The sequence below is a fragment of the Anoplophora glabripennis genome, unplaced genomic scaffold (genome assembly GCF_000390285.2).
Source record: "Anoplophora glabripennis isolate ALB-LARVAE unplaced genomic scaffold, Agla_2.0 scaffold367, whole genome shotgun sequence".
NCBI lineage: Eukaryota > Metazoa > Arthropoda > Insecta > Coleoptera > Cerambycidae > Anoplophora > Anoplophora glabripennis.
In genome coordinates this window covers 392,285-417,980 of record NW_019416474.1, presented here as the reverse complement: position 1 = coordinate 417,980, position 25,696 = coordinate 392,285, and the positions used below count along the sequence as shown (strand labels likewise).

General features: G+C 31.9%; 1 protein-coding gene across 5 annotated transcripts in view; it reads right to left on the bottom strand.

The window, feature by feature from the left end:
* LOC108909124 (sodium bicarbonate cotransporter 3) overlaps positions 1-25,696 on the bottom strand; it is a 194,262-nt gene that overhangs the window by 109,804 nt on the left and 58,762 nt on the right. For all 5 annotated transcript variants that reach the window (XM_018713362.2, XM_023454649.1, XM_018713361.1 and 2 more), the window contains exon 2: positions 17,534-17,631. In XM_018713362.2, coding sequence (XP_018568878.1) covers positions 17,534-17,621 — 88 coding nt within the window. In that variant the 5' untranslated portion in view covers positions 17,622-17,631. The remainder of the gene's footprint in view (positions 1-17,533; positions 17,632-25,696) is intronic.

Below are 25,696 nucleotides of genomic sequence, written 5' to 3'. Positions count from 1 at the left end.
GGAGAGAGATTTAAAGATTTAAATTTTGCTTATCATTCCATAACTTCGAACTCTTACTTCTCCTTGATAAAAAAATAGTATGATGTGAAATTATACGTCTATTTTAATATTATTTAATGTAATTTAAAGAATAATTTTCTGTTCGTATTTTTTTTTTCGAAAAAATGGAGTTAACACTATTTGGCACAAACATGATTTAGGGATTTTATATTATAATATTTACTAATTGTGCGATAATACACGATGAATGTGGATATAATACTAAAGTAAACCAACATGATTTTGATATGTGTGGAGTTAATACTCCGAAGTCAAACTAATAGAATATTAACTCCACATACACCTGTTTGGCTCGGACTAAATTGATGTAACAAGGAACTTAATACTGTGGAAATGAAACACGGTTAATATTAAATACACATACGATTGTCTAGCTTGGAGACAGGTTGGGACTTATTATTATTTAGCACTGTCTATCTTCGAAAATATCATGAGTGGGAGTTATTACTGTTTATCACGTGAAAGAGCATAAGAAACTGTGTTGGGCTGTCAAATAATCCCATTTTCGTAAAAAATGGAGTTAATACAGTTTAGCTCTGAGGTACAGATATGATGTCATAAGTGTGACAATGATGGATGACGTCACCGATGTTTTTTTATAAATGCAAAGTAGGTCATACGTGGCTCTTTTAAAAATTCTTGTAATTCAACCATATCAATCCGTTCAAGCAAAATAATTTTGTATAGTGCCAAAGAAAACATTCCAAAATTGCAACAAAAAATGTATTTTTAACACCCCAAATAGATCATCAAATTGACGAACTTTTTTTAACTTAATTTGTACTATCTCAGTTCGAATGCGTTCTACTAATGCATATAAAGTTTGTGGTCTATTATGGTATAATTTACTTTTTAAATATCCCCATAAAAAGAAATCTAGAGGAGCTAAATCTGGGGACTTAGATTGTCAATCAATTGATCCTCTTCGCCCTAGCCACCTCCCTCCAAAGACGTTGTTGTCCAAGTAGTTTCTTAACAATACAGCATACTGAAGGAGTGCACCATCTTGCTGAAGTTACAAATCATTTATATTTGGAAATAGCCGATTTAGTTCGGAGAGAAGTTTTCTTTCAGAAATTATAAATATCGAGGTTCCTTCGAAAAGGTATGGTTCTATGATCCTATTATCTATTATTCCGGCCCAAACATTCACTTTCTCTAGGTAATGAGTGTGATACTCCTGCATCCAATGTGGATTTTCAGTTGCCTAATATCGATAAGTTGGACGGTATACACGACCATTTAGGAAGAATGTAGCTTCATCACAGTCTTTTTACAAACATCGGATTTTGGTTAATTTTTTCCTTTAAAATTTTACAAAATCCGACTCGTTTGTCAAAATCGTATTTCAAAAGCTCCTGAAGATAATTTTGTGAGGATGCTACTTTTGAAGTCTCTAAGAACTGTTGAATGATCCATGTTATTATCTAATGCTATGTGGATTTTCTTGAAACGCTGGTAGAATATCTACAATAGTTTCTTATTTTCGGGTATTTGTTTTCTACTACCTTTTGGGAGGTTCTTTATATGACTCATTTCTTTAAACTTTTTTCAATTTTGCTTACTGTGGATGAGAAATTAGGCCGAGGTATTTACTTTTTATTTATTTAAAAAGGTACAAACTTCTCCGAGTCCTGGTCTTGTCTCGAACCAATCATTAGAATTTCAATTCTTTCTGTGTCAGTGAGCTTCGTTTTCATAAAAAACACTTTTAAATATTTCTGGTATGCTAGCATAAACCGCTTGTAGGCCAGTCATTATAGCTTTTTTTCGGGAAAAAAATACTAAGTATTAGAAATTTCTCTGCGGAATATTGTTCAGAAACGTGTTATAAACAAAATATCAAAAAATAAACTCGAGACTAGTTGGGAAACTTTGTAAAAACAATGGTCAAAATTATGGAAAAGTGGTTTTTTGACTCGCGTAAAAAAACTGTCATTTATAGTGAAAAAAAGGTTTATACAAAAAAATAAACCTATAAAATAAGACAAGTCCGATTAAATTCCGATAATTTGTTTATGCACATCGCAAGATATCAAAAATGGTCGAAATTGTCCGCTTTTTTCAATTGCTAATAATTAATGCAATTTTCATCGCAGACACTTGTAATTCAGGATTTTTGAAGCTTTTTGCACCCTTAATAAGTGGTAAAAATTTCAGCCCAAAAACTTCATTAGCTTGGCGTTGGCGGAATTTGTTATCTAAGAAGATGCTATTTTCAATTCATTTTTCCCAAGCTCACAGGCGTTGTAGGGTTTCGATCATTAGTTGTTTTTGTACCTAAATAGTTGTATTGACATATGCATTTACTGATAATTTAATTTTTCAAATTTAATTTGTTTAAAAATGACTGAAAAAATGTTAATATTTATTACATCGTTAAGCGCGCATGCTAAGCCTCGCCTTCCCCACTCGTTCGCTAGACCAAGTAATAGAACGCATCGCCGCTATCTTCTTTTTCGAAATTAAATAGTTGAATTCACCTTAATGTTAATGTAGGACATGAAAATATAGCTCTTAATGTATACTCTCTCCAAATTTCGGCTCTTAATATTAATAATTAAGGTCACTGCGATTAAATAAATAAAAAAAATTATCTCAGCTTCTAATCAACTTACAACAACGATTTTTTTTTAAATTCGAAGAAAACTAAAGTATAGAGGTTACTATTTTATTTTATAATAATTACCTATCTTAACAATTTAATAAATATTAACATTTTTTCAGTCATTTTTAAACAAATTAAATTTGAAAAACTAAATTCTCAGTAAATGCATATGTCAATACAACTATTTAGGTACAAAAACAACTAATGATCGAAACCCTACAACGCCTGTGAGCTTGGGAAAAATGAATTGAAAATAGCATCTTCTTAGATAACAAATTCCGCCAACGCCAAACCAATGAAGCTTTCGAGCTGAAATTTTTACCACTTATTAAGGGTGTAAAAAGCCTCAAAAATCCTGAATTACAAGTGTCTGCGATGAAAATTGCATTAATTATTAGCAATTGAAAAAAACGGCAATTTTCGACCATTTTTGAGCTCTTGTGCATAAACAAATTATCGGAATTTAATCGGACTTTTTTCATTTTATAGGCTTATTTAATACCTACCTTTTTTGTATAAACTTTTTTTCGCTATGAATAATAGTTTTTTTACGTGAGTCAAAAAACCACTTTTCCATAACTTTGACCACTGTTAAAACAAAGTTTCCCAATTAGCCTTGAGTTGATTTATTGATATTTTATTTATAACAGGTTTCCGAACAATATTCCGCAGAGAAACTTCTAATAGTATTTTTTTCCCGAAACAGGCTCTTTCATGTCTATAATGACAGAAACGTGAGTTAAGTTGATTTGAACGTAGCCTTGACAATACATCTTATGAAAATGCAAAAAATAATTCCCCGGTCTTTATCTCGTGCACTTTCTTAAAAATTCACTTAGGAACGACGGTTCACATTAATGAAGTAAATTGTTAAATGTAATTTTAGAATTTTTTCTTTGGTAATATACAAAATTCTATTACCTGAACTTATTGATATGTAGTAGAGTATTACAAGACCTTTAAAAAGAGTTATCGCATTACTCGCATTTGTATTTAAAAAAAAACATCGATAACGTCATCACTGTCACATAGATGACGTCATATGTAAAAAAATATTTCGCAGAATGCACTTTTAAAAATAAAAATTGACCTGTTACAGACATTTTCGTCCAAAATCACCGATATACGAAATAATGCATTTTTCATTTGCACCATACCTAATGAAATATACAGGGTGTCTCTAAAAAGTTTGTACAATGCTACCTATTGCCGCTTCATCAATAAGCAGGGAGTGCAGGGGTATGTTTTTCCATTGAAAAACATATCTTTTAGGACAGGTCAATAATAATTAGTTATTTTTCAGATTTTTGGATAGTTTAGATTGGTTACATTGTTTAGATTGTGTTGGACTGATTAGATTGTTTTTAGAAAGTATGTTTTTTATTCTGCCAGTTCTGTTTGCAGTAAAATTGTTAAATAAACGAAATTTAAAATTGTAATTGCACTGTTTCGTTTAAAGGCATATTTCTTGCTAATAAACGATTGCTCCTAATTTCGTTTATCAGTGCAGTTGAAAATAACTTTTAAACAATTTTTTTATGCATTTACAAATTTAAATGTGTTTTTGTTGAAAACGTTTGGCTTTAGAAATATTAGCGAGGCATACCTTTTTAAGCAGGAAAGTTGGGGAAAAGATTTTTCCGACCCAAAGTGAAACACACCGTGGCAAAAAAAGTTTTGGCAGTTTAAATGTGTCCTAATGGTCGCTTGTGGCGCCCTCTAGAAGATACAATAATTCCGGCGAAAAATTCGAATTTCTCATTCCAAAAAACCACCGGATACGAAATTTTACGAAATTAACTCGAAGTAATCGAACGATATTAAAGAAAATGTTATTAGAAAAGATAAATCGACTTATTTTAACCATTGGAGTATTGTACAGACCCTTTATAGACACCCTGTATAAACGCGTATCTAAATGTCTTCTTAAATAATTAATCAAATTATATAATTCAATTCAATAAGTACATATTATCGGAAAATGTAAATATAATTATTATGGTTAAGATAAATATTTTATTTAAGTATCGTAATCTCGAGTCGATAACAACTGGAGGATGTGCAAAGTTGTAAGCGCCAAAAAATAAGTATTATACATCTTTAAATCTATCACGACGAGAAGCTGCTATACGAAAGTAATTATTACTAAACAATCAGCAATAAATTATTTAAATTTTTACACGTGCCAGTTTTACATGCAACTCATACATAATTGTGTCGGTGTGAGAATCATAACGTCGCATTCTATTGTGTTTCGTATTGTGAGTAAACAAAGAAACGAATTAAGTATAGTGATGGCTTTGGATAATGAAACCTAAATGTTTTAGAACACTTATTACAGAGCTGAATATCACAGTATTCTTAAAATTGTTTATACTAACTGTCTACTTATCAAAAGCATCTCTTTTATTCATTATATACTAATTTTTCTATTTTAGAATCATAATAAAAATTTATACCTAGATATTAATGCAATGGTACAGTGCCGAAGTGATTCTCTAATGCAAGTACATCCAAAATAACAAAAAGGTGTTATAACCTTTAAAATTTTTAAAACCTTGAAAAAATTAGTCATTCTAGAACATACGGTTATGGGAAAACCATCCATAAATTAATAGAAACGTTAATAAAACGTGTATTGATGCAATATTGTGTATTTAAGTATACTTAAAATTTTAAAACGTAATATAGGAGCCTATTCTAAGTAAATGCATTTTTTATTAGTTTTTACAAAGAAGAATATCGTATTCTAAATAAGAATGGGTTTAGATATATTTCATATTTACTTTCAAATGTAATAATTAATTTGAAATATTCTCCGAAGTGCTTATTGTGAATAGACGTGAATATGTCTTCAGGGTTTTTTTGCCACACGAAAAGAGGTAGAAAACGAAATTTGTACATTTAAAAAAGTGTCAATAAATCACCTTAATACAAATAATAATAAACTTATAATATATCGATTTAAATGTTCCACATCATTAATTTATGTTCTTTATCTTTATTAATTTTTGTTTTCAAAGCATAACTATTTGTGTTTTATTAACTGTTTAAAACTAAACCCTTTCACTGATGCCATTGTTGCAAGGGGTTATTTATTAAATGTTTTCTGCACAATATTTATTTCGTTTTAGTTTTAGTTTTAGTAACTAAGGGAGAAAAAAAAATTAAATTAGAATTAGAGATTTCATTTTTGTCTTCCGCGTATATTGTTTTGTGGAAATACACACTGATAGCTAAAAATCTTCTAATATTATTTTACAGTTTAAATACTTAATGCGTTATTATACGAAGGTATATGCACTAATACCAAAAATTGGGTAGTTATGTAAGGTAATAAACAATTATATGTTACACAGGGTCTTTACGAACTTGAAAATTTATTTTTACTATACAGGGTGTCCGCGTTTTTTGTAGCAGGACTTTCACAACTTGTACTAAAAGTCCTTTAAAAAAAAAGTTCATGTAAACATATATGTATAGATGCGTCGTTTTCGATTTACAGAGTGTTCAAGTTTAAAATGAGAATTGATTTTTTATTCGTAAAACGAAAACCCCTTTTTAGACTTTGTTGAAACTTGGCAACGTTGTTTGTAATAATAATACTCATTTTCTCACATAATTTAATTTGTCCTATTTTCACCAGTGGCGTCACAACAAGATACCAGCTTGATAAAAATAGAAAAAATATGGTACGCCACTGCTTTTTGGTACGTTTGAAAAAACGTAAATAACAAAAAAGTTGTATTTTTGATAGCTAAATCTGAGAAAAATTTCAAACTTATCAAAAAACAGTGGCGTACCATATTTTTTTCTATTTTTATCAAGCTGGTATCTTGTTGTGACGCCAATGGAGAAAATAGGACAAATTAAATTATGTGAGAAAATGAGTATTATTATTATAAACAAAGTTGCCAAGTTTCAACAAATTCTAAAAAGGGGTTTTCGTTTTACGAATAAAAAAATCAATTCTCATTTTAAACTTGAACACTATGTAAATCGAAAACGACGCATCTATACATATATGTTTACATGAACTTTTTTTTAAAGGACTTTTAGTACAAGTTGTGAAAGTCCTGCTACAAAAAACGTGGACACCCTGTATATTATTGCTAGAGTGCCGTCTGACACCATTGAATATAAAGTATTTTTATTATAAATTGAATTTGAGCTACCAAGCTATGCAAACTATCTATAGGGAAAACTCCGGCAGTAGTAGGTGCCGACCTCAACAGCATCTAGTAAAGCATCCCTACAGTTGAAAATTGAAGTTTTTGACAAAGGTTCGAAAATTTCTAATGAAGCGCTTGACGCGTTTGGAAATCGCTTCAGTTTCGAATTTTGCGAAACGATTCTTCACCATCAGTTCCACTTTATTAAATTGTTATAATAAGTGGAGAAGTATGTGCATATTTTTAATCATTTTAACACAGGTTTCAAGAAAAGGCCTATGAAGTTTTCAGTAGTAATATTTTTCATTCGGGAAAAGGAATTATTTATACCTGAGCTATATTATCATCATTTTTGAAGTATTCAGAGAAGATAATTAAAAACAACTATATAATCGAGATGCTACTTAATTAGATAATGAAGTGATAATATCAGTACAGTTGCCAAAGATCTATACATTTGTGAAAGAAACGGTTTGGTGTAAAGTGAGTGGAAGTGAAGCATCGATTAATAGTCTCAATATTTGATAGGTGTTTTTTGTTTCGATAGTATATTTACTGATCTTGTTAAAATTTGTTGTTTCTTAACTGTCACCCTTGCGCATCTAAAAGTCTCTTCGGTATTAGTCTAGTGTAAGTAAAATTATAGTAATCATTACAGAAATCAGACACTGGTGAACATGCCCTTGAAATACGGTGAATGTAAACAAAATGCGGCTACATGCACTAAGTGCTGCAAAATTTGTAGTACCCATTCGCTTTTCCATTAATATTTGGGTTGGAATTGTGAATATATCTTTTGTGTTGTCAAATCTTCTAACTAGCAATATTATTTGAACTTTTTAGAAAATAATCACTTGTTCTTATAATACTTCGCGATGAAGATGAAAAATATACAGGGAGCACCAAAGTCCCATCATGTTAATACAGGAAATTCCAGAAATAAGTGTCAATTTTTACCATTGGTTTAACTCGTCAGAATTGAGCAAAAGTTGTTGCTTTTAATGAGATACAAACATAGTTAAAAAAAGTTGGCACTTATTTCTGAGTCACCCAGTATTTACATGATAAGGCTCCGCCTGATTACTGTCGTTCTGTATAAGAGACACTGAATTTCATTATATAAGATAGAACGCGACAATCAATCCGGTTTTATAGCTGCCTCGTGGTCTCGTGATTCCCTTACTGAGTTTTTATTCCTGGGAACATTTTAAAAAGATAGTGTGCAACTGAGAAGTTAGAATTGGACTATTGCTTCGAACTGAAGGTGAATCACATACTTTTAAACAATGACGTGATGTTTTTGTAAATGATCATGATTCTTTAATTCGACGAATTCGCTTATCTGTTGAAGAAGAATGTGGTAAGGTCGAATACTTGCTGTGGTTTTTGTTTCGACACCGGTAACATTTTTTTCAGAGCTAGTTTGTGTTATATTGTTTAATGTAGTAAGATTAATTATCCCTAAAAAACTAATTTCGAAGTTTGTAAGGAACCAGGATTTATTATTATTTCATACTAGCTAACTAAAAATTGATATAATCTAGAAACAGAGAAGCTCTTATTTTCTTTTCAAATGTACAAAAATGTAGTTTTAAGTGAACCAACAAATCCAGAGTGTCTTCTACAAAAAGTAATTTGAAATATGATAGTTGACTTTATGCTTAGAAGTTAACACCACGTTCCTTAAGCAGCAGATAAAAATCCTTTATGTCCCCAGATTGTCTTATTATTTTAGAAACTAACCCTATATGGTCAAAAGTTAATTAGTAACAAATTTTTTATTTGTTAAAAATTAAGTAGGCTGTCTAAAGAAAAAGGCGTCTTTTTCATATAGGGTATAAAAAAATTCTACTAGAAATGTTATTCACAAAAAAATGTGTATCTATCAATTTTTAAGATAATCGATCTAATTTATTTTTTTGTCTATTTTGAAGGATACTCGAATTACAACATAAAGTTGCCAACAAATTTGGAACATTAACACATATTTTAATTCTAAATAACTCAATAAATTGCATTCCCGAAGGATTTTGGTGCGCTGAATCCGAATCTGGCCGCAGAATTGCTCTATCACGTCAGGTTTTTGAGATATCCTAATCTAAAAGTGCAAAAATACTGTTTTTCGTCATATTTGAGGTTATGTAATAATGCCATCTATTCTTAAAAAAAAATAGATGTAATTTAAAAGTACAAGGCTCTCTTTTTCGAATGCCGTTGAGTTTGCTCAAATATCTTTTTTCGTTGAGATAACACATGTTGAAATTTCTAAGTTTATCAGTTTCTTAATATGCGAAAATCTACTAAGGATCCCTTAGACGTTAAACAGTTGATTGCAGTTCAGAAACTTCATACTCAGAAACTTTCAATATATACGAACTCAAACTCACAAACCCCAAACCCACAATCCCTAAACCCACAAACCCCAATCCCACAAAACCCGAACCTACAAACGCCAAGCTTACAAACCCCAAGCCCACCAACTCTAAACCCACAAACCGTATGGGTATGAAGTTTCTGAATTGCAATCGACTGCTTGATGTCTAAGGGATCCTTAGTAGATTATCGCATATTAAGAAACTTAGGAACTTAAAAATTTCAACATGTGATATCTCAACGAAAAAAAAGATATTTGATCAAACTCAACGGAATTCGAAGGAGGGAGCCTTGTACTTTTAAATTATATGTATTAATTTTTTGAAAAAGAATAGATGGCATTACTACGTAACCTCAAATATGACGAAAAACAGTGTTTTTTGCACTTTTAGGTTAGGATATCTCAAAAACCTGATGTGATGGAGTAATTCTGCTGCCAGATTCGGATTCAGCGCACCTAAAACCTTCGGAAATATATATTCAAGTTTCTGCTTCCAAAAAAAAGTTAAATTTTTCATAAATAATAATTCGTTACGTACATATTGTTTTTAAACCAAGCAGATTCGTTCTGCTCAAAATTTTGTGTAATTAGCACTAAATATTAAGATACGGGAACACCCGTACATGTTAAATGTTAGAAAAGAATTAACTATTTAAACATTTCTTAATAAACATAATGTATTGTTGAGTTCTAGGGATAAAATCTATTACTCCAATCATTTTTTTTATAGGTGACACCGTGTATAAGTTGGTCCACATTACATTTATTATTATTTATTTTTGTATATCTGAACACAAGGAGAATTTTTCGCAAAAATTATTTGCTTCATAAAATGAAAAGTACAGTATAATGTTTTTGTCCTCTTTTTAACATCATCCATGGATATACTTTATATTCATGAAAGCCATAATCACTTTAATTAGAACAAAAACAAGGAATTATAAATAAATATTTATATAAATCTACTTTGTAACAGACAGAAGTTACCTGTTTAATTTACAGTCGAAAAAGTCTGGTTTCGACTTTAATGTCCAAAAATCAAAAGTAGACATTTAATTGTACGAGGCCTGTTTAGAAAATAACCAAACTTTATTTTTTTAAACATTATTATTAGTTTTATACATTAATGGCCCTTGTATCCTTTAAAGTGCTGCCCTCTTCTATTCACAGACTTTTCCCAGAGGGTTTCCATTTCGCGATGCAGTCCTGGATAGCTCTATTTGAAATGGCCTGTAAAGTCTGTGACGAATTTGCTTTAATATCATCAATAGTCTGAAGCCGGCGTCGTTTCAGCACTGATTTTAATTTCGGAAATAAGAAACAATCGTAGGTAGCCAGGTCTGGCGACGAGTAAAGAGAATGATGCAGCATAGTAATCTGATTTCTGTCACAAAACTGACGAATTACTATTTATAACTACCCAATTTCATACTATGACCTCCTCTTCTTGCAATAAATATCCCCTTACAAAACATTATTAATCTAAATATGAATTATTAAAGTATTTCACAGTACATAATCTAAATTTTGAATAATTTTTCATGTTTAAAAAAATTAATAAATATGCAGTTTATTCTTTATATTTATACTTAGTACATATATTATGACAAATTATGTATTAAAATATACCTAAAAATTGATTCAAAACTATGATCTCTTATTCCAAAAATATTTTCTAACAAAGAAATTGCAAAATATGTGCAAAAAAAGAAGAAAAAAGTTTGAAAATACTATGAAAATAAGCATTTTGAAACCTTTGGTATACTCAAGTAGTCATGAATTATATTTAATATAACAAAATAGTAAGTAATAAATTATTCAATTAAATAGAGTAATTTAAAAATTTATCACTACCCATTTTGAGTTTATTACTACCCAAACATGTTATCACTGCCCCATAGAATATGCACTGTCCCAGTCCATTGTGATGATTGAACTTTTGTCTCAATGTCGTAGCCGTTCGTCTCTTCTTGTTAGTATACACTGTTCACTGTTTCACTTTGAGGCAAAAATTCAAAATGCACAATTCCATTAATGTCGAAAATAAAACAGTGATCATCATTTGACATTGGATCGAGACTGACGTGTTTTCTTGGGACATAGAGGTCCTTTGACAATCCAGTGTAATGATTGAACTTCTTTCTCAATGTCGTAGCCGTAAACCTAGCTTTCGTCTCCCATTATGATCCCTTGAATGAATGTTTCATCGTCATTGGATAGTTAAAGGGGTTGCCGACCAACGTCCACACGATTTTCTTTCTGTTGTTCGGTCATCAAACGAGGAACAAATTTTGCTGAAACTCGATGCATGTTCAATTTTTCAGTCAAAATTTGATGGCATGACCCAACTGAGATGCTAACGTGCGAATGATCAGTTGAAGTCGAGGATTATCTTCAACTGACTGACGACTACTTTTAAATCGTGAAATGCATTCGTAACATTATGTATAACCCAGAGCACCAACTCCGTAAGCTTGCTTCAAAAGTTGAAACGTTTCTGTGAAAATTTTCCCCAGTTTCACGAAAAATGTTGTGTTGCATCGTTTACTACTATCCTGTATTTTACTATAATTACATTGCCATATTCAAATACAGGGTGCCCAGTAAGCGAATGGGCAAAAGGTAGGTAGCTGCTCCCTTGAATGAAAGTAAACGGATTTAGNACTGGGAGGTTGCCAAGACGGTGGTGAGTCAGTCACGAATAAGATGGGCAATAAGTTCTTTTGACCCATTTAAATCACCAGGAGCCGATGGAATCCTACCTGTACTGCTACAGCAGGGGGTGGACTGTCTAGCTCCGGTCTTAATTCACGTCTTCAGAGCCAGCATTGCACTTGGTTATATACCGCTGGCATGGAGATCGACGAACGTGGCGTTTATTCCTAAACCAGGGCGTCCATCGTATGCCCAGGCAAAGGCATATCGCCCGATAAGTTTAACATCTTTCCTCCTGAAAACGTTGGAGAGAATAGTTGATAGGCATATAAGGGACGGGGTGTTGAGGGCAAATCCTCTACACAGATACCAATACGCCTATCAGGCAGGCAGATCAGTCGACACAGCCCTTCATGGCCTAGTCTCTAGGATAGGGGGGGGGGGGCGATGGACGACAGAGATCTAGCTTTGGTAGCTTTTTTAGATATTGAAGGGGCATTTGATAATACACCTTTCGAATCTATTAATTCGGCAGTGCGCAATAGGGGCCTTGATGACACTTTGTGTCGTTGGATAGATACCATGTTGAGAAACATCCAGGTGTAAGGTAGGCCGGGGCTGACCCCAGGGACGAGTACTGTCTCCCTTGTTATGGGAATTAGTGGTGGACGGCGCACTAGAGGGCCTTAATCGAAAGGGATTTTATACACAAGGCTATGCGGACGACTTAGTCGTTCTCATACTCGGGAAACATAATATTATCGTTTCAGAACTCATGAAAGTGGCTTTGAAATGGATAGATGACTGATGTAAGGGGCAGGCACTGTCAGTAAACCCTGACAGAACGGTCGTAGTACCCTTCACCAGGACAAGGAATTTAACTGGACTCTCTGAACCTATAATAGGAGAGAGGAGCATTACACTTTCCAGGGAAGTAAAATATCTAGGAGTGATACTGGATAATAAGCTTACCTGGANATATTTCAGTCAAAATTTGATGGCATGACCCAAAGTTTCTTATAATAGCGCGTGAACGAGTCGTTTACCATATTTTAAAATTTCTACCGGCAAAAGAAAATATGGCAAAAAATAAGTGATACTTTTAGTGGTATTCTGAGAAGTAATGAAGGAAGTTATCTTAAAAAAAATGAATTAAAAGATTATTTTCTACTCATATATGCCAAAATAAGGATTTTATCTTGGCTTAGTCGATACAAAAATGACATTCTTTCGTTCTTAATTTTTCCATTACACATCGCACTTTTTCCTTCTATTTTTGCGTTTTAAAATAAAAATTCCCAATTTGATTTCCTTAATTAAACCGCTAAACTAATTATGTTTAAATAAAATTGAGTGAACATCAGTTCGAGTGAATCAAAGTTTCAATCAATTCAGAATTGCATTATAAAGCAAGGGTTTAGGTCTCACCGTTATTTCTATTCAGGGTCGACCAAAACGGTCGGTTTTTAAAATAATATTATTTATGAAATCTTTGGTACGCTTATAAAAAATTGATTCAAATTTGGCGTAGTGTTAACATTTACATATGTGCATAATTTACTGTAAAATTTACAAATTTTTGTAGGTCAGTGGCGTAGGAATTGGTAGTAAACCGGAATTTTTTTACCCCAACTTCTACGTCAATGACATAATGATCATTTAGATTCCGTGGACAATTCTACATAAAAAAGGTATACTTGTTGAACATCGGTATAGTGTATCGTTTTAGTGAAAATCTCAGTTGAATGGGAGACCGTTCTTCTGATAAGAAAATTAGTTTCTTAAGGATAGGAAATAAATTTTAAATTAATATTAATATAATGTCACGCATTAACTTAGAATTCGAAGCAATATTATGTCTAAGGAGGTGCCATTGAATATGCTGTCCACCGCACTGAAGCGCAACAAAAAAATTAGCTAACAGAGGGAATTCACCCTCGGAATTCATCACATTACGAATGCAATAAATAAAAAACAAGGGATTATATTTAGAATTTACCAGTCGTTTCGCCGATGTAGAGACATATTATTTAATATTGTTTTGAATTATAAGTTAATACATAATTCGAAAGTTTGATTCACTCGAACTGAAACACCCTGTATACTACATGTGTTGCTATATGGAAATATCTAAAAAATAATTAATAATAATTTTCTGTATAATAGTTCATTTGAATTGACTATAAGAGTAGGAAATATAGTATTTCCAACTTGAGATATAATACTTTTTTTCTAAATTGTTTTATTTTCATTCAAAGAATCTACCCGTGAAGTATGGCTAATTTTTTTGTAGGCACGCTATATATTATTTTTATAGAGAACCCTTTAAAACACGCGAAAAAGAAAAGAATATCTTAGATTATTATTCAATTATATATATTATTAATCCCCAAAAATTCCTTACTTAACTAAAATATAGAGTATTTAAGAGTATTTCATAATTCTGATTCCACGAGGTTGTTCTAGGCGTATTTCAGCTGTGTTTGGGCCTGTTTACGACCATTTGGCGCTTCCCTGGATTGATTTGTGTTTATCAATATTGTAATATTCTTAGAACATTTAAGGTAATGTTGCAATGCCTCGAATACATTACCATGCCTGTGAGTATGCCAACATGCATTTTATTTATTGTGAATGTAGGGGTAACGCAAATGCAACCGTTGCACTTTATCAAGAAAGATATCCAAACGCACGCCATCCTGATTATCGCGTTTTTTATTGGAGCACATAATTCTTACTGTGAAGGAAAAATTCCTGGTCGTAATGTAAGCGAACTACAACACTATGATGATGAAGTCGTGCTCGAAGAAATTGGGGCAGATTCATCGACCTCTGTGCGATCTATTGCAAGACGCATCGGAACTGTTCACAAAATCTTGAAAAAACATCAGTTACATCCATTCCACGTAACGCGTGTGCAAAGGCTAGGCTAGAGGCTAGAAACTACCCTACAAGAGTTGCTTTTTGCAACTCGGATGCTGAGAGAAATAAATGAAGATCCAGATTTTTTCAACAAGATCCTGAGGAGTGATGAATCAACTTACCTAAAAGATGTCTTTCTGAATATTCACAACCTACACAGCTTGTCGATAGAAAATCCGTATTTAATGCGGGAAGATCGATCATAATATCAATTTAAAATCAATTATTGGAGGGGAATTTTAAATGGAAAAATTATCGGTCCAGTTGAAATTCCAGGGAACTTAAACGGTGAAAGTTATTTGGAATTCCTTCAAAATGAACTCCCCAATTTATTAAAAGACGTAGATTTGAGGCTAAGAAGAACTATGTGGTTGCATCATGATGGCTGTCCTGCACACTATGCTGCTGCAGTCCGAATGCGTTTGAATCAGTTACATCCAGGACGCTGGATTGGTCGCATGGGTTCGATTGCGTGGCCTCCGCGGTCGCCGGATTTAAATCGGCTAGACTTTTTTTACTGGGGCTGCATGAAAGAAAAAAATCTATAGCAGGCCAGTCGACATAATACAAGAATTGCGGAACCGCGTCCAAGAAGCTGCTCGTGAAATTAGTCAGCGAAGATACAAACAAAAGCTCCGAAGGGAATTCATAAGAAGGTGCAAGAGTCTGCATCAGGGAAATTTGAACATTTATTGTAATTTTTAAATAAAATTAAATAATAACTGAAAGATAATACGTTCCCTTGTGGCCGTAATTACCAATAAAGTAACTTATGGCGGAAATTTCGAAAAAAAAAACGAAATAACTGAAAAAACGAAGGGACTTTGTACTAAGACAAAAGTCGTTTTTCTAAACGACCTTAGGGTTCCCTATCCACGGTTAAAAGGTTCTCCATTATTTACGGGACACCCGATATACAGGGTGAGTCATTAATAATGGTACACAGCTTACTGGCAAATTGTTAACGTCAAAATATAGCGATTGTTAAAGTTTAAAAAATATTTTCTTTTCTTTTTTCTGTATTTTAAGTATGTATGGATCATCAATCAATGTAAAAATATGTCTAACTTTTTATATTTTACAATTTTAAATTTTTAACTAGAAATTGTTGAACTACGTTCAATTCTGAATAAAAAAGGTATACTTGTTACAAATCGATAAACTCAACTGTTTTCGAGATACAGACATTTTAAGTTTTTGAGGTTCGACAGGAATTAAATTAGAAAATTATATTTTAATTATATTCGTATTTGCCACCTCAAAAAAGGTAAAACTACAAATTTTTAAAATAATAGGTTCGTGCATACTTAAAATATAGCAAAAAATCGAAAATATTTTTTCAACTTTAACACCCTGTAGAACGAAAAGGAGCAACAATTGATTAAGGCATATTTGGCTCAACCACTATATTTTGAGGTTAACAATTTGCCATTGAGCATTGAGTACTATTATTAATTACTCACCCTGTAAACATTGAACTAATTGATTGTGGTAGTGAGGGTGTGTGTGTATAGCATAGACATCGGGAACTTTCTGGGGTGACAATCAAATAAATAGACAGTAGTATCCTGTAATATGCTAAGCGGCTATATGCGTTGTAGTAGCAGAAATAGGATAAACATGTGGTAGGAGGTGTGCCGCTGTATGCTCACAGTACACAATGCTATTGACTCCTATAGAAACACGTGCTATACACTCGACCAAGCAAAGCGTCAAACTCACTCATATGCACAAACGACAACGAAATGCACAGCCAACGTCCCTCAGCAGAAAACCTGTATTGCTCACCAGCACGCCAGGTCGACAGGGCAGGCATTAGGGTACTGCTAGGTACGTATCGAATAAATTGATCGATGCGAAGCTTCAGATCGGAGGCAGACATATACATGTTATTGTATAATGAAGTAGATAGTGGGATTACTAAAATGTGAAGTAGTTGATGCCATTAGTGGGAATAGCATCCATTCAAAACTTCGACTATTTTAGACATGCGCCTGTGACCTCGGTAAATGTTGAAAGATCATTTTCGTTCTTGAAATGGGTATTTACCGATGGCCGGGGACTATTAACCGCGAAACACTTAGGACAACTATAATAATTAAGAATTTTTTGCAATTACTTTTCTATGAATTCGAAATTATTATTTTGATAACTTTTGCTGGTACTTATTATTACGTACTATACCTATATATTTTATGGTTAGTTTCATGTGAAGCGTTTAGTGTAGAAAAATAGACACTGGTTCTTTTTGTTTCATACTATTATGCAAATACCTACATATATGCATATTCTTATAATAAAAGAGTGCATTTATCAGAAGGCAACGGCTGTCAGTTTTTTGTTTGAATAAAAATGCATAAAAGAGAACTCGGCCTACAGCCAACCATGTACCACATAAATAAAGTAAATAGGTAATGAAACTTCAATGATGACAAATAATAATATAATAGGAAAATTCCACTAGAAAATCAAACTGTGGATATTGAATAGTATTGATACTTTGCTTTGGAAAAATAAAAAAAACGTTCAATAATATTCCACTCGAAGTCAAGTTACTATATCTACTATATGTGACGTAAATTATATTTATAACAATTTTGTACAATTGAATCGAATAGGTAATTAAAACATACTAAATTAGCATTCTTAATATAATTTGCTATCTACCTATAACATAACATTTGTACTCGAGGTAGCAGGCACAAGCACATGCTGGGATTTAAAAATATAAACTAATCTTACCTTCGAAATCTTTCTCGTCTAGTAGTAACTTATGTTTATGTTCAGCTGCTGGATCCTTTGAAGCCTCATCGTCAACATGTGTATCCATGTCACTAGTTCTGAAAGAAATAAAGCAAATTTAAATTCTAATAAATAGCAAGTGGTTCAAAGGAATTATTCCATTAATGCAGTTATCATTATTGCTATTTTTATAGCTTATTCGTTAACACAGAACATTTTCCTGTAATAAATGTTCCATAAACGTATTTCTTAATGCGGGTTTCGAACACTCAATTTGAAAATGAGTCGTGTTTTTAAAAGTAGTACTATTAACTGTAATAATTATCCAAAAATAATACTCTTAAAAATCGAATTTTAGTTTTCGTATCAATAATTTTAGAAATTTTTTAGTAAAAATATTATTAAAATATATTAATAAGAGATGAAAATATTGAAAACAGGTGGAGAATTCATATAAGTAGGTATACACAAGCAGAAAATTGTTTTCAAACATATTACGCCCTATTTTATAGAGTGACCCTCTATGTACCAAAATATTGTACAAACTGTCAAAGCAAATATACAGTCCATAAAATATTTGCTGAGATAGAATTCCAAGAAAAGAATAAGCCAATAAAGTTCTGCTATCGAAACTACAGTAACAATTTACTGCTTTGGTGAATTTTAAGGGGAGTGTTTCCTATAAAGATTTTATCTAGGACGTTTCGTTAAAAAGATATAGGGTGTTAAACTTAAAAAAATGTTTTCTATTTTTTTTAAATAATTTAAAAACTACTAAGTGAAATAGTTTGAAATTGGGCACATGTATTTATGTAAACATTGTCCAAAAACTGAGGCTTTTTTTTCGGATTTGTCTTTCAATTTTTTACAAATTATAACATAAAAAACAAACTGAAAACACTTTTATTAAAAGAAATTAATAACACTAGTCATCATTTTAATGATTTTATTTAAGTAAATGTTCAAAAATATCTCCATTTCCACGAACACACGCCCGACATCTCTTTAGTTACGAAAATGTAATTTGTTCGAAATTTATTGTTGCTTGAATCGGGTAAAAAGCATTATTTATTATTTCTTCTAACTGCTCAGAATATCAAAGTTGCTATCGCAGCCCACTATGTAATTCTAAAATGAATTAAGTGTATTCGACTATGGAAGTTAGTTTTTTAAGTTTTACTCGAAAATTAGGCTTTTTTCGAGAAACACAAGAGGGTAGTAATTTGTAGAAAATTGAAAGACAAATCCGAAAATATCATGGTTGTTACCGTAAAGCAGTGGCGTACTATTTTATTAAGAAAAATATGCCACCGATCTCCGCCACTGGAGCATGTAAATTTTAGGAAAAGCTCACAGATTTTGAACAATGTTTCCATAAATACATGTGCCCAATTTCAAATTATTTCAGTTACTAGTTTTTAAATAATTTAAAGAAATTAAAAATGTTTTTTGGAGTTTAACACCCTGTATTTTTTTGACGAAGCGTCCTAGATAAAAACTTTATAGGAAATGCACTTAAAATTCACCAAAGAAGGTGAACGAGGTTTCATTTTTGGTCACCATTTGTGAATCACCCTGTATATAAAGTAGATTTTTTGGATTAAAATGTGTTTTATTTCTTTTACAGTACAGCAGAGTGCAAATCATAAATAAACTAGAAGATTATATAATTATAAACAGATTGGTACTATAGCCTCTAATCTGATAAATTTTCGAAATCATCTTCATCACTAGAATATTTACTATCAGAAGTTGTTAAAATCGAGTCTTCTATTACCACATCAACTCGAATCTCGTTTTTCAAGTAACCACATATATTCAACTTTAACATATTTTATCCAGTCCTCGAGAGTAACTGATGAAAATTTTTCTTCTGTCAGAGTTTTCAGACCTTCTAATTTAATTAAAGCATTTTTCTTTGATATGTTGTTTTTAACTTGAGCTCATATCATTTCAGTCGGATTTAAATCAGAGTGGTAGGGTGGTACCCTCAAAGCCATGTGCCTGTTTTCTTGGAGTAGATGACCGATTTTTTTGTAAACAATGTGTTTTTTTTATTATGTTTAATTATTCCTTATAGCTGTGGCTTCAGCAAATTCAGAGAAAAAGATATATTTTTACTTATTAACCATTCTACCATATCTATTTTCCTTGAGTTGCAGGATGTGCTTTCCGTACTTGTACATTATATGGTGTATTTATCAGTTAGAACACAATTCGGGGAGATTTGGAATCGACTTCTCTAAGTCAATTCTCATAATTTTACGAGTTCATGTCATCGTGGTAGTCCCCCGATTTAGCCCCAGATTTAAAAATTAACTGGCAATTAGGGATAAAACCCATTTCACCACCGGCGGGCGTGAACATTAACTGATCGATTGCGAAGGAGAACATTTCAAAAACAGACAAAAGTATAGGGTGTGTCGATTGTTTAGTTTATATTTTCGAAATGCAATATATTTTTTTGAAATATTTTTCTAGATAGAGAAGTAAAAAAGATAAGGGGGTGGTTGAAGGTTAAGCAATTGATCTTGAACAAGGCGTATTTTTTTTTAAGTTCGGAAACGGATCATTTTAATTAAAAAAGGTATTTTCATAGGTATATTATTGATAATTTTGTAAATATAACTGATGAACCCTAAAACTATAGTAAAATTTGATTGATTAAATATCCAACATAAATAATTTCCGACATTTTAATCTCATTTAATCAATTAGTTATTTATCGTTAAGTATGAAAATTTTAAATATCTTATCGTATTCTTACATTTCATCAAATAATGTGTTGTATTTCTCTATCTTTAAACCTTTAAGCTAATATAGCTAATATGCTTTAATTATAAGTAAATACGTATAACGAAAAGATGAATATAATACTAAATAAATTGCAGGCATAATGAATGACAAAGACTCATCGTTTGAAATTTGGATCGATTGTATTGTATAGTATAAAAAATACTTCATGTTTCAAATTATTTCTAATAATGAATAGAACTCTTTTATCTCTAATACTTAACCTTGCTGTTGATAATGTTGGTCACGCAAAATATTAGGTAGATACTTGAAAGTCAGGATTTTGAATGTATTACTAAGTTTTTGCGTTGTTAAACGGTGACAATATTGATTGACTGTTATTAACTGAAGGTATTCATTTGTGACATCCCTTACATCCCAAGCATTGTACACAAAACAAGCTATTGATGAACATTTTTTATCTAGTCATATAGAAATTTGGAAAGTTATCACCTACTCAAATTATAGGAACTGACGAAACGGAACATTGGGTTCAAAAAATTTAAAAAAATCGCCAAAATGTAAGGATTATATTCTACAGGGTGTTTTTGAATGGAGTAGCATAAATGATACCAGTGAATCTACATTTCAAAAGAACACGATCTGCAAAAAATCGCCTTAGTAAAATGTTCACCCCTGAAGAAATATGGGCCATCAAAGTTTCCAAAAAAATTATGAAAATTGGCTGTAATTTGACAACCGAACGAGGTACAAATAACAAATTTTTTACAGGTTGTTTACTAATACAGATGCGAGTTTTCAACTATTTTTCGAAAATTTTAACCCCTCGAAAGGGGTTGAAATAACCACCCCTCAAGCCATTTTTTGCCATAACTTTTATATTTCGTAAAAACTCGATATCCAAAAATACGCATTAGATAAACTGGTTCTTTTAGAAACTTTTACCTCTCTAGCAATTTTCCTTTAAAACTTTTCGTTTATTAATAAAAAAATAAAATGTATTACCATTCACCTCACACCGTATATGATTGCAATCAATCAAAGAAAAACTAAGTGTGCTGCTGTCATGCCAGTTGTCACAATTAACTCTTCTGTAAGTTGTCACTGTTATCAGCTAAATACTTTTTGGGTGTAAATTAACAAGAATTATGCCAAATTTTACTAATGATGAATATGTGGACATGCTACAAGTGTTTTTTTCTACGATCGTGCAAAATTTACTACTTATTGCACTACCTACTGTGCCAAAAGTTTAACTTTTTTTACAGTAGTACAAAAAAAATATTGATTACAAGTTTAATCTAAGCATATCCATAAGTACCTAACGTCTGACATTGACAATTTGCGCAATTAATTTCCAGTTGTCAGTTAAAATTTTAATATTATGTAAAATACTGTTAAATAAAATTTGAAATAAAAACAATCGTAGAAAAAATGTTGCGTGCAACATGTGCAAAAAGCATATTTGTTGCACTTAACATGATTGCAGCTCTCAACTTCGTCTCGAGCTGCAAACTTCATGCATCGTACAACAAATACACACTCTTTACAGTAGTTGCACAAATAACTGTTTGAATGTCGCAGAAACTTTTATTAAATAGAAGTACAATGAAAACGAAACTAAGAAATAATTTATTATCAAAAAGAGAAAAAACAAAAAACTTAGTTAAAGGACATTTTCAAAATAATTGCCATTTCTTTCTAAACACAACCTAACACGTTTATCAAAGTTGTTACGGACTCGAGCAAAAATTATGGGATTGTTGCGAATCTCATCAGCCGCCGCGAATATTCTTTCCTGTAGCTCTTCAACACTGTCAACTGGGGTCGCATAAACAATACTTTTTATATGTCCCCAAAAGAAAAAATCCATGGGCGTTAGATCGGGAGAACGTGCAGGCCAAGAGATAGGTGCCTCATTGCCGCGACCTATCCAACGATTCGGGTAATTTAAATTAAGCCACCGCCTAACTACTACAGTGCTGTGAGCAGGAGCCCCGTCATGCATGTACCACATGGCCTGACGTACATTTAATGGTACTTCCTCCAGAAGTGGTGGTAGATGCTCATTTAAGAACTGCAAATATTCAACAGCACCAAGTCGATGAGGTAAAACAAAAGGGCCGACAAGCACATTTTCTACAATTCCTGCCCAAATGTTTAAACTAAAATTATGTTGAAATGTTGTCATAGATACTTCGTGAGGATTTTCATGAGCCCAGGAATGAAGATTGTGCATATTGGTTAAACCATGTCTTTGAAAAGTTGCTTCATCTGTGAAAAGTATCTTTGAGGCAAAATTCAAATTATTTCTTAGAATATTAAGATACGATTCGCAAAAAACAACTCGCTTATGCATGTCTGGTTCAAGTAGAGCTTGAACTGGCCGGTGGTGAAAAGGATATAATAAATTATCATGGACAATATTCCAAACAACACTATGGGACACATTTAAGTGCATTGCTGTTTTTCTCGTACTAGTCTGACGATTTTCGTCAAACTCTTCAAGTACTGCATCCTCAAGATAAATAGTACGAACAGTAGGTCTTCGGCCGGTACCCTCAATATGCGGCTGTATTTTTCCAGTTTCCCGAAGTCTTCGTTCTACCGCCGAAAAAGTTTGTCTGTGGGGAACTTGACGATTTGGATATCTCTCATTATACGCTCTTGTTGCCGCAGCACAGTTTTTGCGACATTCAAAATACACTTGTAGCATGTCCACATATTCATCATTAGTAAAATTTGGCATAATTCTTGTTAATTTACACCCAAAAAGTATTTAGCTGATAACAGTGACAACTTACAGAAGAGTTAATTGTGACAACTGGCATGACAGCAGCACACTTAGTTTTTCTTTGATTGATTGCAATCATATACGGTGTGAGGTGAATGGTAATACATTTTATTTTTTTATTAATAAACGAAAAGTTTTAAAGGAAAATTGCTAGAGAGGTAAAAGTTTCTAAAAGAACCAGTTTATCTAATGCGTATTTTTGGATATCGAGTTTTTACGAAATATAAAAGTTATGGCAAAAAATGGCTTGAGGGGTGGTTATTTCAACCCCTTTCGAGGGGTTAAAATTTTCGAAAAATAGTTGAAAACTCGCATCTGTATTAGTAAACAACCTGTAAAAAATTTGTTATTTGTACCTCGTTCGGTTTTCAAATTACAGCCAATTTTCATAATTTTTTTGGAAACTTTGATGGCCCATATCTCTTCAGGGGTGAACATTTTACTAAGGCGATTTTTTGCAGATCGTGTTCTTTTGAAATGTAGATTCAATGGTATCATTTATGCTACTCCATTCAAAAACACCCTGTATAATCTACGTTTAGGCGTGAAAAAAGACGATTTCTATTTACTTTTTCCTTTTGTTTTTTAATGTAAAGTGTTTTTCGCCGCTTTCAATGTGCAACCAATTTAAAATGCATTGCGAAGCCATTCAATAACAAGAGAGGCAAGGAGTTTTAAAAAGATGGATTTTATTAGGTCACTGATAAACTGCTAGTCATTGAGAACGGATAATTCTTCTACAGGAATCTTATGTGTAGAATTTGAATTATAATTTTTTTGAAATAATATAATAGAATAATTTTGAAGTTTCTGTTAGTAGGTACTTAAGTAGTAAAAATACTGAGCAAATTTTCAGCGTTAGGCAAAATTGGAATGAAGCCAAAAGTCCGGATACAATGAGACCAGTTAAATTAGAAAATCAATCAATTAGTTACACAACTATACATACACAATCAACATTAGAAAACAGTAAGCTGTTGATTTTGCTATACCTGTAGAATATATTCTGTAAAAACAAATTTGCCAATAATTAAAATGAAAAAGATAACGTAGAAAAGCAATAAGTCTTAAACGGTTGTCATGGGACATAACAATTTACTAAAGAATATGGAAAACCATGGCACTTTGGAGATAAACTTTAGATGTTATGACGACATACATTAATTATAAGCTGCCTTCAACAGTTTCTTTGGTTAATATGAATGGAATTGGAGCAGAAGTAACATTTTGAGAGCTCCAAAACTTGTGGAGTACTTGAGTACGTTACAATTTGGATTATATTTGGAGATCAGGTTGTCGATGAGTCTTAATACTTATCTAACTGTTTTCCAGACAAAAATCGGGATGTGTCTGCGGATACTGGAGTACTTACAATATACATGCAAATCGACAGCTAGCAACAGAACCATTCTATTCTGGATGTCCCGTCATTTAGGATTACAGGGGATTAGAGCATTGAATTATACTCGAACTTCATTGGCTAGCACCAGCTCCTGGCATAGTTCTATTAAAACATCTGTTCTAAGTTAGGCAGTAGAAAAAAACCTTAAACATTGTCAGATTTTGCCAATACTAGCTCATTCAAGGAGTTTATCATAGACCATTGATAGAGTTAAAAATCTGTTGAAGTTGATCTGTTACTACTAATTATTAGTCCTTACTTACTATAAGCTTGGCCTGTAGAACATACCAGATTGTCTATATTCAGCAAAGTACTAATTTTACCGGAAAATCTGAATATAACTGAATAAGATAGCTTTATTAAGAAGCTAAAACCTGTCATGTGAATTATAATGTTCTGTGTTGGTCATAAAATACCACAAGGTCACAACAGAGCCCATATATATTTTTTTACGTCGAATCTAGAGTAACCAAGTGTTTATTAGTTTACGTTAGTTTAACCCACCTAGGATTTATTAAAATTTAATTCTTTTATTGACTCAAATGTTATTTTAGAATGTAAACAAATACTGTGTTTATATAGTTGCCTTTTGTAGATAATCACTATTTGTTTTATTCGTCTGACATTGATAAGAAAATTTTTACTGCATGTTATCAAATTATATTCTATTTTCCGTAACAGATGACATTATAGACCGATATATTTATTGTATTTTTAGAAAACAATGTTTTCGATATATGTATTTGGTAGTGGTACCAGAATTTTTTTCTTTTATTTTACAATTTCAGCCAATTCTATTAAATATCCCATATCATTACAGGCTCATTCGCTGATGTTAAAATACGTATGTAATATAATTACTAGTTGTAATTTGACACATCCAGTAATAACTAGAAACAATTAGTACTAGAACAAATTAACTTAAACCAAAATATTTAATTAACACTTGTATGTAAAATGTACCTTTGTTCGCTAAACTTCTATACTTATCTAGTGTCTTTGCAGGTAGTTAGTCTTTTCAAGTATAAAAAAAATTTGAATAAAAGATGAGAATATGTGCAACAAATTTATTATGACAATAATTATATTATGACTTTTATATTTGTAATAGCTTCAATTATTGCCCTAAATATTTTTATATTTTATTGACTGTTTCAAGTAAACAACTATCTGACGCAGTTTTTGTAATTGCTTGCAACTCTAACTCATATAT